This window comes from Sinohyriopsis cumingii, chromosome 17 (assembly GCF_028554795.1).
Source record: "Sinohyriopsis cumingii isolate HCF-2022 chromosome 17, ASM2855479v2, whole genome shotgun sequence".
In the NCBI taxonomy this organism is placed as follows: Eukaryota; Metazoa; Mollusca; class Bivalvia; order Unionida; family Unionidae; genus Sinohyriopsis; species Sinohyriopsis cumingii.
In genome coordinates, this window is record NC_142977.1 from 931684 (window position 1) to 945130 (window position 13447).

Genomic DNA, 13447 nt, shown 5'->3' on the forward strand with positions numbered 1-13447 from the left:
TGTGGATGCCGGTGCTGACTCCATCAGTTACCACGGAAGCACGATTGTTAGCATTTATGGAACAGGGAGGGAAATCGCTGTTGAGTTGGCTAACGGTAACAACTGATGCTAAAGAGGATAACGTCGCCGATACGTTTACATGGCACCTAGCATCAAAACAGGGTGTTTCAGCCCCGCGTCATATATTCATAGCGCTACAGAATAGGGAACGATTGGGTAATCAAGAACGCAGCCATATGATATTTGATCGATTAGGAGTCATGGAGGTTTCGCTGAGAATAAACGGATAACAGGAACCATCCGAGGATATACAGCTTAATTACGGCGACAACCATATCGCACGTGTGTACCATCGATTACTGTCATATATGGGCCGTGATCAAAACGTCGACACTGGTTTGCAAATATCACAACTTGATTTTAAAAACCTGTATCCGATTTATTATTTTTCGCTGGAACATCTTGATTTAACGAGACAATCCGTCGTTGATATACACTTCCGAGCTCGTATAGCCCCGGCTGGTGCCAATTATAGAGCGGTTGCTGTCATTCTCAGCGATAAATCAATGCTGCTAGAAGGTGTTGGTGGACGAATGAGAATCGTTGATGCGCCAGTGGAAAACATGTAATTGAAAGCACAAAACGCGTTTACAATAAAATGTCGTATAGTGTCGTCAGTGTAGAGTTGACTGATGGTCAAGTCAAGAAATTACGATCAAAGTCGGCTAAACAATGCGGGACCACAATAACGCTGAAGCCGTCACAGATGGCGGGTGGTAATCATAAGATATCGTTGACGGCGCGTCAAATAAAACATTTCAATAATGCGATGGAGAATAAAAAAGGTGTTCAAATAGATTTTTCCGCCGCAGCAATTAAAAACATGGAAAAGACCGGTGGGATATTTCCGCTGTTAGCTGCGATTCCGGCATTGATTGCCGCGGCCGCACCAGCAGTGGCTAAGGCGGCGGCGTTGGGGGCCGTTGGTACCGCGGCGGGAATGGCATTGAAGAAGGCAACCGGGAAAGGCTACAAAAAAAAACGACCCGTGGCCGGAAAGGGTCTAAGACTACCGGGAACCCCGTATTCATGGTATTCGGGAAAGGGTCTAAGACTACCGGGAACCGTTTATTGACTCGGGAGTCAATGACTCCTGAGTCTATGACTCCTGAGTCTATGACTCCAATGTCTAATTTTGATTTAATAGACGCCGCAAACGCGCTAGCGATAAAAAACTTCAGAGGTGTTTTTATGAGGGATCAATTACCGGCGGCACCAAGGAATATTGAAACCGGCATAATTAACCTCGATGGGTCCTCCGGAGAGGGAACTCATTGGGTTGCGTACGCGATTGATCCGCGTGCGATCGTCTATTTTGATTCATACGGGTTAGCCCCGCCGAAAGAGTTCATGCGGTATATCCGGGCGTGTTCAACCCCGGCGTGTTCAGCCCGGGTTTTTTATTCCACGCTGCCAACACAGCAATTAAGTGACCCACCGATATGTGGCCGCGAGGTATTGAACGTACTCGCGGCGATTTCATCATCGCGGAAACCACCTCATGTGGTTGTAAACGAATACACTAGTGGGGTCGTAGAAGCTCAACGGATTTTAGAGAATAACATTTACAATAATAATGATTGATATCTGGGGACGACCGGTTTCGGCGCTGAAAAAGCCCACGGAAACGGCCGCCACCGATGACATAAAAAAACTAATTGAGGATGAAATCGCTGATACGTTGAATTTAACCAGTGTTGACCCAGATGAAATAGTTGTATTTCAAGACCGCCAGGGTAAATTGAAATCCAGTAATGTGTCACTGAATGACGTTTTAATACGACAGCGTGATGCCGCCGAGGGCACTATCGCGTTGTATACCGGCGACGGACGACTCAGACCGGGTAAACATATATTGGAGATAGAGAGAATGATAGACTTAGTCCAAGACGATCTTACAAGGTTGGATGAATTTGTGATCGAACTCAACATACATGTGAGAACAACTATCGGTAATTTTTTTGGAATCCCGATGGTAACCGAACCAAATCTTGCAACAATAAAAAATACTATTTCGGAGTTTACAACGCTGTCGGGCCAATTTTACACGTTACGAAAAAATTTTAACAGGGTTGATAGCGCCGTTGATAAATTCCTTGGTAAAAAAAATGTCAAACCGGATGAGATTACAACAACTATAAATGATATCACTGCGTATAGACAGGAAATAGAAACAATCAAAACTGATGTTGAAACGAACAAAGAGGGGTTATACGTGCATACACGGGAAATAGGAACAATCAAATTTGATGTTACAGCGATCATAAATAATGTAGACGCGCATACACTGGAAATAAATACACTCAAAACTAATGTTGCAGCGATTAAAGACAAACTACCTGGAATGACGGAGCAACTCGAAAAAATGAAAACACCTCATGGGAACATCGGCAATAGCGTGTACACGGTTCAACACGGATCATTCGATTGGACTCCTACACACAATGTAGTAAATATCACCGCAATTGTTAAGGGTATTTATCGATTGACGTTGGTTTCGACGATGCAGTTCAATATATCATCGTCGAGTTCATCCGGGTTTAACAATACAATATCAACAATTATTGACAAGAATGCAACCGAACGGTTTATAATTAAGGCCGTTGATAGCGGTTTATTTAGGACAAACATTACATGGTATGTGGAATTTGTAGCAAATCTAAGTAATTAAAAACACTAGCTCTTTTAAAATAAAAATGACCACCAAGGTAATTGAATCAGAGGTATCACCGACGTCACATCAATATCGATTCGATACCGCAAAAGAATTTTCCGCGAACTTGAAAACGCTTTCCGAACAATACCGCGCAAAAATAAAAAAATACCGCAGAAAAATAACCACCATCGACGCGGTCGTGTACTCGGTGTCGGGTATAGTGGCCGGTACCGGCGTCGTTTTATCCACGGTGACCACGATAGCCCCGATCGCTGTTCCAATCGCCGTCTCCGCGATGACAACAATTGCTGGAGTCGCCAACGCAATCACTAGGAAGATATCATCGTGTTTTCAGAAAAAACTCAACGAGTATACAGTAAAACATCAAATAGTATCCGACGCGTACTCGAAATTATCCGGGTTGATCTCGTTATCGATTGATAATTTGTTCGTATCCGATGTTGAATTCTCCACGATGGTCCAGTTGTATAGCTCCGCGATGTCAAAAATCGAGGATTTTCAACTGGAAGCCGAAACCACCTGGTTGTTGAAATTAGACACTAAAAACAACGAATAATAATAATGTCGCTGAACCCCGAGGGGGTTCAATTACTTCAGCGGATCGCGGAGAACACCACTCCAGTACAAACAAATATGATATCAATAACGTCAACGAAACCCGAATTCAGTGTGAACTTCCCATCACCGGTTCCAGTAAAGGAAATAGCGCTGGCAAAATTGCGAGTATATCACAGTTGGCCTAATATCCGAGCGGACGTATTTAACGGACAACAACCTAATAACTCGCTGGTTTTTGCATGGACAAATAAGCCCGATGGGACCCCAGACTGGAATGAGGTTACAATACCAACTGGGTCATACCAAATAGAACAAATCAATAAAGAATTTCAACGCAGGATAAAATCGATCACAGGAAAGGAATCAAAAATCGCTATTACGGTTCATGAACCGACGTTATCGTCGACGATCGAAATAAGCACACCGGGGTATATGGTTGATATTTATAACAGTTCAATAAGAACCATACTAGGATGGCCTAAGGAAACCCCCGCGGACTTGCACACGAATGTGCAATCGTATTATAAAATTTTTCCCATTTATATTGGTAATTTGTCTATTATGAAAAACACGTCATTACCCAGCAGGTTTATATTTCAAGACAGGGACGCCATGCAGTGGTATTTTCAGCATGACAAAACCCCTGAATCGATCGTCGTATTAACAGTTAATTTAAATGATATCACTGATATGTTTGCCGAGATTAATCGTATTTACCAATCACAACTAGAACAGCTACGGGAAACAAAAGAACGAAAACACGTTGAGATGTTAAATCAACTTATATCAGACATGGAATATATCAATAAACGAATCGTCGGGATAATATTCTCTAACAGCGATGATAATAAACAAAAATTCCTAACCGAGTATAATATCACAGAAGCCGATTTACCCGATTTCAAGTTTCCAGGATACAACGCGCCAGAACTAAGAAAGTCTCTTAATGATTTTCTCGGTCCATCAACTATCCTCAAACACGATAACGGAGATGGTGGTAGGCATATTGCCCCGTACAACGTAAATATTGCATCGGTGATAGCGATTAATCTAGTGTGTGATGTTATCGAAGGGAGTTACCAGGTGGATACCAAGCAATCAAATCAGGCTCAACAGGGATATATCCTTTATTCGTTTTCACCAACAGCCCCTCCGGGATTTTTAATAGTTGAGAGTCCAATTAATCCGGTCTATATGAGATGCCATAATCGGTTTTTAACGAGAATTAATTTTAGAATTACCGATCAGTCAAATAACCTAATTGACCTACAAGAGGAGGAGTTGGTGATCACTCTGTTTGTAAGATCATAGCAGCAGGGGGGGCGATGACATCGACGCGGTCGTCGATGTGCTTACCGGACGCTGACGACGCTGGGGATCGACGCGCAGAAGGTGTTAATTAAACCAAATGACGACACGACGATCCCCCAACCACGTCGTCGTTTTTTTTTTACCAGGCGCTGACGACACTAGATCGTTGAGTTGCAGAAAGTAATAATTAAGCAAAATAACGATTGGACAAAATGTCCGATTCGCCCCCCCCCCCCCCTGCTGCTATCTATCAGGTGCTTAGTTTTATTTCTCCACTTTCTATAGCTTTTCATGTCTTTTTTCTTGTGGAAATTATCTCTTAGGCGCCTAGCCTCATTGATCTCAGGGGTAATCCACTTGGGTGTAATTTGGTGTTTAAACCCTTTTTGTTTTAATTGGGGCATGCTTGTCTAAGGCTGCATTGAACATCTGATACCATTTGCCCAAGGCAGTGTTGACATCAGCTATAGTGCAGACTGATTGGAAGGGTTTGCAAACTAAATCATTTAAGAACATTTCCTCATCAAACTGTTTGAAGTCCCTGTATTGTATTTCAATGTGTTGGCCATTTTTAGATGATTTCGGAACATGTCTAGTTATACAGACAGGGTAGTGGTCACTCAGTACATACACTGGCACCTTAATTTCACTAACTCAAGCGTTCTATGACTATTTATAAAATACCATAGATTATGCTTTCTACTGAATCCCCCAAATCATATGTTTATAATTGTATTTGACAGAGTTTCTCAAATAAATATGGTTTAAACTAAACTAAAATCAGATATATAGGTGGACTACTCATAGATCTTCAATGATTCATTTTTAGTTTTTGCATTTAAGTTTAAAGCAGATTGTAATGTCGACACATCACCTATATTCATTCTTAACCAGTTGTCATTTCGGTGTCTGTCTTTGACTATACGGGTAGTTGATAAATTGGTCTTTGGTTTCCAACAGCAATCAAAGCCGGTTGCCGCAATTGTTTAAACCCTGATATTGGCTTTGGCTACCGATACTAGTTACCGTATTGCCGGTACCCCATTGTTCTTTATCATTAATCGGCATCAATTACACTACCTGTTTTTAATATCAAGTGGATTAAGAACCACTGGAAATGATGCCCACTGCGTTCTCTGGATGTAAATAATGAATTTAGCCGTGGGCATTGTTTTCATTGCTATAGTACTAGCAATGTTTTAATGAGTTTTGATCAATCTTTTCAGTCATAATCATTCATATAAATATCCCCATGCAAATCAGACCACTTATCTCACAATGTCTCCTCTCAAATCACGCAAGTCTTACACAGTGGCTTTTAAGCTGGAAGTTGTAAAGTTTGTGGAAGAGAAAGGTAGGAATATGGCTGCTCACAGGAATATGACGTAAGTGAAAAATGTGTCTGAGATTGGTGTAAAGCTAAGGTTGCATTTGTGCTACAGAAGAAAACAAAGAAAACAAATCATGGCTGCAAAGCAGGATGGATTAATATTGAGGATAAATTAGAAGAATATGTCTTGACACATCGCGCCACATGTCATATAATGAACTCTGTTGATCTCAGACTCAAGGCAAAGGAAATCGCAATTGAATTAGGAATTGAAAGTTTCCGTGGAAGTGTGTCATGATGTTTTAGGTTCATGCAAAGAAGGGGACATAGTATAAGACAATACACTCCAATGGCACAGAAACTACCAGTAGACTTTCTGAAAAAATTGAACGATTTCCATGATTACGCTCAAGAGAAGATTAAGACTGACAATTTAGAAACAGCCGCCATTTTTCATTCCGATAGGGAAGACAAAGACTATGAGGGATTTTCAGATATTGGAGATGATTAAGTGAACTCTTAATCATTATTTTCTTAATTAGAATGTGGAACAGTTCTACTACAGGTAATAAAATGAATTACAACATTGATGTGCTTTCAATTATAATTGACATGTTAAATAATATGTATTATAAAATTGTTCACCTGTGTAAATTTTATACTGCATTTCATAGATATGTTGAGGTATGATAAAAAGTAGTTTTATTTATTTTTCATTTGTAACTTTTATGTTTTCTGTCTCTTAATTTTCTTCAGATATTTTATTTCCCTATGGATAACCTCATTTCCCTATTGTTAGCCTCACAGAGTTTATTTCATCTGTTGAATCTTGCACTCAAGACTGGTTTCAACTGGAATAATCAGGTTAAAGCTTTAGACCTTTAATTAACATGTACATAGCATGCACATCCACGTGGCTCTTGTTGCAATGGACATCATAATTAAAACAAGCATGGACTATTTATTCAGCTGTGTCAATTGATAACGGAATATAGCAGTGCCTTGTATAGGAGTAAAATCACAAGCATGTTAGCATCGGTGATGCAATTTCATGATTGCCAGTAATTGGAATATCATACAGTGATACCATTAATATTCATGAAACTGGAAGTTACTAGTGTAAAATATGAAGCCAAGTTATTGACCTGGCCTCGTCTTATACTCCGAATCAACTTATATATGGACGAAGGATGGAAAATTTACAAAATTAGTCAATTCGACCTAAACTCCGCATCGACTTAAAGGCCAGAAAATACGGTACTTTTGATTCAAGGGCACTGACTCATGGTCATTCAGTGCTACAAGTAAAGACTTTATTTTGCAATGTGATACTTTTGTACTTGAATCCCATTTCTTTGGCTTATCATTTTGTACCACTAGTTCACATTATAAGTAATTATTTATTCATGGCATATTTGTACATTCAGGTTCTAATCTCAGAAATGAAATGCTTGAGATCAGATTTTAGTTGTTGGGGTTATCTTCCAAAAGAAAATTTCTGATAATAATTTTCTATTGCTGACATTTCTAATTTTATACCTATTAAAAAAACAAAAAAAAACTTCCATTGAGACATTTGGGTGTTTTTGATATTAAATGCATACAATATTTTCTTCAAAAGTCAGCAACTATGATGAGGCATACAAACCTTTGTTTACTGGAACAGCATTTTTACATCAACTCAGTAAAGAAGCACTCTGATGTGCCACAAGAGAAAATCTTCAAAAGAATACAGTTTAAATCAATCTGTTTTTTATGGATTCTATAGTTTTTACCAGCTGCAGGTTTTTCACATTTTGTTGAAATTATTGCTATCAACAATTTACTGATGTTTTGAGCAATGGTGCTATCAGAACAGCAAAAGTTTTAAACAATCTGGAGCTATAATGTGAGAGTCTGATATCAGATGTCCTGTTACAGTGAGGTTCCTGTGCATACAGATATGTTTAACCTAAAGGAGATCTAGTCCAAAAAATCAGCCATCAGACCAGTGCTGATACTGATAGATGGTTTAGGTCTCATCTCACCTATTCATTAAATTGTGCATTTGTGCAGACATATTTGTCTACAACACATAAATGTACTTTTTAAACACCAACTGGTATTTCTTGTAGCTCTTGAGCTTTAGTCAGTTGAAAGGTCCTTTTGCAATATGAACAGTTTATATCCCAATCAAATTGTTTGACAACTTTTAAATCCACATGGAATAACACAACCCTACTCCTCCTGTCACCATGCTATATATATATATATATATATATATATATATATATATATATATATATATCATATGACACATCCTTGAATAGTTGATTCTACAGTATGTCATCCTTGGCTTCTACTCTTAGAGTTCCAGGTAGAAGGGTCGGGAAATCTGTCAGAGGAAAGAAATTCAGCCTCAACATTCTCATCTGTTGTATGATCAAACTATCCAGTCTTAACGGAAATGCATATCATCATGTGGTAGATAATGCATTATGCATTTTGTGGGATGGAGTACAAGGTGGGGGAATATGGACTAAAAGAGTTGTGGCAGTTTGCAATGACAAGCCACTGCTGTTGCACTAATTGTTGATGTTGTTATTATTTAACCAAATTTCGTTTCTTATAGGTGCAGCAAATCCTGGATGATCACATTGAGGAAGCAGAGAAATTGATGACCCAGAAAAAGCAAGAACTGTTGGGAGATCAGTAGGTCAGAGACTTGGAGAAAGTCATGTATTAAGGAGACTTGTTCCTCTAATAAAAATACCATTATACAACTGAAAACTGGATCTTGTTTGAACTTCAAGAATTGTGCTTGTACATATTCCAGAGTAATGGATTGTCCAGGGTCTGTTTCAACCACTTCGTCCAGGAACATGATTCTTCTCTGGTCTTTGTTCTACCATTTGGCAACCATGGTTATGATAAAGAGTGTACCTCAGAATAGAATACCAGGTTGGACCATATAATGACAGTAACCACACACTTAGCTGTTGATCATGGACTTAGCAGGATTGGAGATAGGAGGTTGCCATCTGTTTCTACTCAGCCAATATTTGCCAAAGACTATTTTTTTTTTTTTAAATACTTGTTCAGAACTAGTGTCTTTGATCAGAGTGCCAAAACAGTCCAGATGCGACACAAGGAAACATAAAGCACGACCTTTTCATGTAAAGTGTGAACAGTGCAAACACATTATCATCACAAAATATTCTAAATTTTGTATGGTTACCATGAATATAAAGTGTTTTTTGGCATCTTATTCAAAATGGACAAGTGTAGTTTTCATTCAAACTGATAATATAAATCAGAAAGAAACTTATCTGATCATAGTAGATATAATTTTGCAAAGATTTCAAACTGTTTTCCCTCTCAGTATTCTGTTAAGAATATATTAATAAATACATGTCATGTCACAAATAATTACTTTGAGCTAAACTAATAAATACATGTCATGTCACATATAATTACTTTGAGTTAAACAATAAAATACATTCAACAAATTCTTGGCTGAAATCTTTTTTTACCTACCCCTCCCTCTCATTCATTCTTGACCTTACAGTGTGTCTGAATATGACATGAACATGTGCTACCTATATGATTGCAAGTTATCTCAGTCATGGAAGACCAGTAAGGGCATGTGGCATGAGCATGTGCTGACTTGTACCATTGCCAGTTATCTCAGTCATCGAAGACTTGGAGAAAAGCATGAACATAATGCTGACTTGTTCCATAACAAGTCATAAAAGCATGTGATGTGGACATAACAAGTGTTGACTTGTACAGTTGCCAATTATCTCATTCATGTAACACTACTGTATTTCCCAGCTGATAAGTCAATACTATTTTGACCAGAGAATCTGGGCTTCGTCTTATACTCAGAATTGACTTATATATGGACTTACATATGGATTGTATCATTCAAATCGCTTATCATACGTCAATGTAAATTTTTGTAGCCGCTTTCCCTCGAAAATCAATGTTTTACTCGGGTGCAACATAATCATGAAGATTCTTGATCAATTTCAGGTCAGAAAGCATCTGTCTCACCTAGTGGTAGTCGACACACTCGACAAGAAATTTTTCCACTCACAGTAGATACTGAAAGTTTATTCAAGACTATAGGTCTCCATCCCATAATACATAACATATTAAACAGAATATAAACAATATAGTAAAATACACTGGTTCGGTATTTGTATTGATACTTTTTAACTTTTTAATCTTAATACACAGTGCACTATAAACATTATAGTAAAATACACTAGTTAGGTGTTTGTATTGATACATTTTAACTTTTTAATTTTAATACACAGTGCACTATAAACATTATAGTAAAATACACTGGTTAGGTGTTTGTATTGATACATTTTAACTTTTTAATTTTAATACACAGTGCACTATAAACATTATAGTAAAATACACTGGTTAGGTGTTTGTATTGATACTTTTTAACTTTTTAATTTTAATACACAGTGCACTATACACAGTGCACCATAAACATTATATTAAAATACACTAGTTTGGTGTTTGTATTGATACATTTTAACTTTTTAATTTTAATACACAGTGCACTATAAACATTATAATAAAATACACTTGTTTGGTGTTTGTATTGATACATTTTAACTTTTTAATTTTAATACACAGTGCACTATAAACATTATAGTAAAATACACTGGTTAGGTATTTGTATTGATACTTTTTAACTTTTTAATCTTTATACACAGTGTGCTATAAACATTGAGGTAAAATACCGTGTTTGGTATTACTATTCAATCATACATTTTAACTTTTTAATTTTAATACACAGTACACTATAAACATTATAGTAAAATACACTGGTTAGGTGTTTGTATTGATACTTTTTAACATTTTAATTTTAATACACAGTGCACTATAAACATTATAGTAAAATACACTAGTTTGGTGTTTGTATTGATACATTTTAACTTTTTAATTTTAATACACAGTGCACTATAAACATTATAGTAAAATACACTGGTTAGGTGTTTGTATTGATACATTTTAACTTTTTAATTTTAATACACAGTGCACTATAAACATTATACTAAAATACACTAGTTTGGTATTTGTATCAAAACTTTTTAATTTTCATACACAGTGCACTATAAACATTATACTAAAATACACTAGTTTGGTGTTTGTATTGATACATTTTAACTTTTTAATTTTAATACACAGTGCACTGTAAACATTATAGTAAAATACACTAGTTTCGTGTTTGTATTGATACATTTTAACTTTTTGATTTTAATACACAGTGCACTATAAACATAGTAAAATACACTAGTTTGGTGTTTGTATTGATACATTTTAACTTTTTAATTTTAATGCACAGTGCACTATAAACATTATAGTAAAATACACTAGTTTCGTGTTTGTATTGATACTTTTTAACTTTTTAATCTTAATACACAGTGCACTATAAACATTAGAGTAAATACACTGGTTAGGTATTTGTATTGATACATTTTAACTTTTTAATTTTAATACACAGTGCGCTATAAACATTATAGTAAAATACACTAGTTTGGTGCTTGTATTGATACATTTTAACTTTTTAATTTTAATACACAGTGCACTATAAACATTATAGTAAAATACACTTGTTTGGTGTTTGTATTGATACATTTTAACTTTTTAATTTTAATACACAGTGCACTACAAACATTATACTAAAATACACTAGTTTGTTGTTTATATTGAATCATACATTTAAACGTTTTAAATCTTAATACACAGTGCATTATAAACATTATACTAAAATGCACTGGTTGTGTGTTTGTGTTGATACATTTTAACTTTTTAATTTTAATACACAGTGCACTATAAACATTATAGTAAAATACACTAGTTTGGTGTTTGTATTGATACATTTTAACTTTTTAATTTTAATACACAGTGCACTATAAACATTATAGCAAAATACACTGGTTTGGTGTTTGTATTGATACATTTTAACTTTTTAATTTTAATACACAGTGCACTGTAAACATTGTAGTAAAATACACTGGTTTGGTGTTTGTATTGATACATTTTAACTTTTTAATTTTAATACACAGTGCACTGTAAACATTATAGTAAAATACACTAGTTTGGTGTTTGTATTGATACATTTTAACTTTTTAATTTTAATACACAGTGCACTGTAAACATAGTAAAATACACTAGTTTGGTGTTTGTATTGATACATTTTAACTTTTTGATTTTAATACACAGTGCACTATAAACATTATAGTAAAATACACTAGTTCGGTGTTTGTATTGATACATTTTAACTTTTTAATTTTAATACACAGTGCACTATAAACATTATAGTAAAATACACTAGTTTGGTGTTTGTATTGATACATTTAAACTTTTTAATCTTAATACATAATGCACTATAAACATTATAGTAAAATACACTAGTTTGGTGTTTGTATTGATACATTTTAACTTTTTAATTTTAATACACAGTGCACTATAAACATTATAGTAAAATACACTAGTTTGTTGTTTGTATTGATACTTTTTAACTTTTTAGTCTTAATACACAGTGCACTATAAATATTATAGTAAAATACACTGGTTAGGTGTTCGTATTGATATATTTTAACTTTTTATTTTTAATACAGTGCACTGTAAACATTATAGTAAAATACGCTGGTTTGTTGTTTATATTGAATCATACATTTAAACTTTTTAAATCTTAATATACAGTGCACTATAAACATTATACTAAAATAAACTAGTTTGGTGTTTGTATTGATACATTTTAAGTTTTTAATTTTAATACACAGTGCACTATAAACATTATACTAAAATACACTAGTTTTTTATATTGAATCATACATTTAAACTTTTTAAATCTTAATACACAGTGCACTATAAACATTATACTAAAATACACTGGTTGTGTGTTTGTGTTGATACATTTTATCTTTTTAATTTTAATACACAGTGCATATAAACATTATAGTAAAATACACTAGTTTGGTGTTTGTATTGATACATTTTAACTTTTTAATTTTAATACACAGTGCACTGTAAACATTGTACTAAAATACACTAGTTCGGTGTTTGTATTGATACATTTTAACTTTTTAATCTTAATACACAGTGCACTATAAACATTATAGTAAAATACACTGGTTTGTTGTTTATATTGAATCATACATTTAAACTTTTTAAATCTTAATACACAGTGCGCTATAAACATTATAGTAAAATACACTGGTTAGGTGTTTGTATTGATACATTTTAACTTTTTAATTTTAATACACGGTGCACTATAAACATTATAGTAAAATACACTGGTTAGGTATTTGTATTGATACTTTTTAACTTTTTAATCTTTATACACAGTGTGCTATAAACATTAAAGTAAAATACCATGTTTGGTGTTACTATTGAATCATACATTTTAACTTTTTAATTTTAATACACAGTGCACTATAAACATTATAGTAAAATACACTAGTTTGTTGTTTATATTGAATCATACATTTAAACTTTTTAAA

The 13447-nt window shown here is 34.9% G+C and overlaps 1 protein-coding gene across 3 annotated transcripts in view; it reads left to right on the forward strand.

Annotated features, from left to right (window-relative positions):
* Positions 1 to 9424, forward strand: part of LOC149777632 (uncharacterized) — a 96647-nt gene extending 87223 nt beyond the window's left edge. For all 3 annotated transcript variants that reach the window (XM_089938687.1, XM_089938686.1, XM_089938688.1), the window contains exon 7: positions 8548 to 9424. In XM_089938687.1, the coding sequence (XP_089794813.1) occupies positions 8548 to 8631 (84 nt within the window). In that variant the 3' untranslated portion in view covers positions 8632 to 9424. The remainder of the gene's footprint in view (positions 1 to 8547) is intronic.
* The last annotated feature ends 4023 nt before the right edge of the window (positions 9425 to 13447 follow it).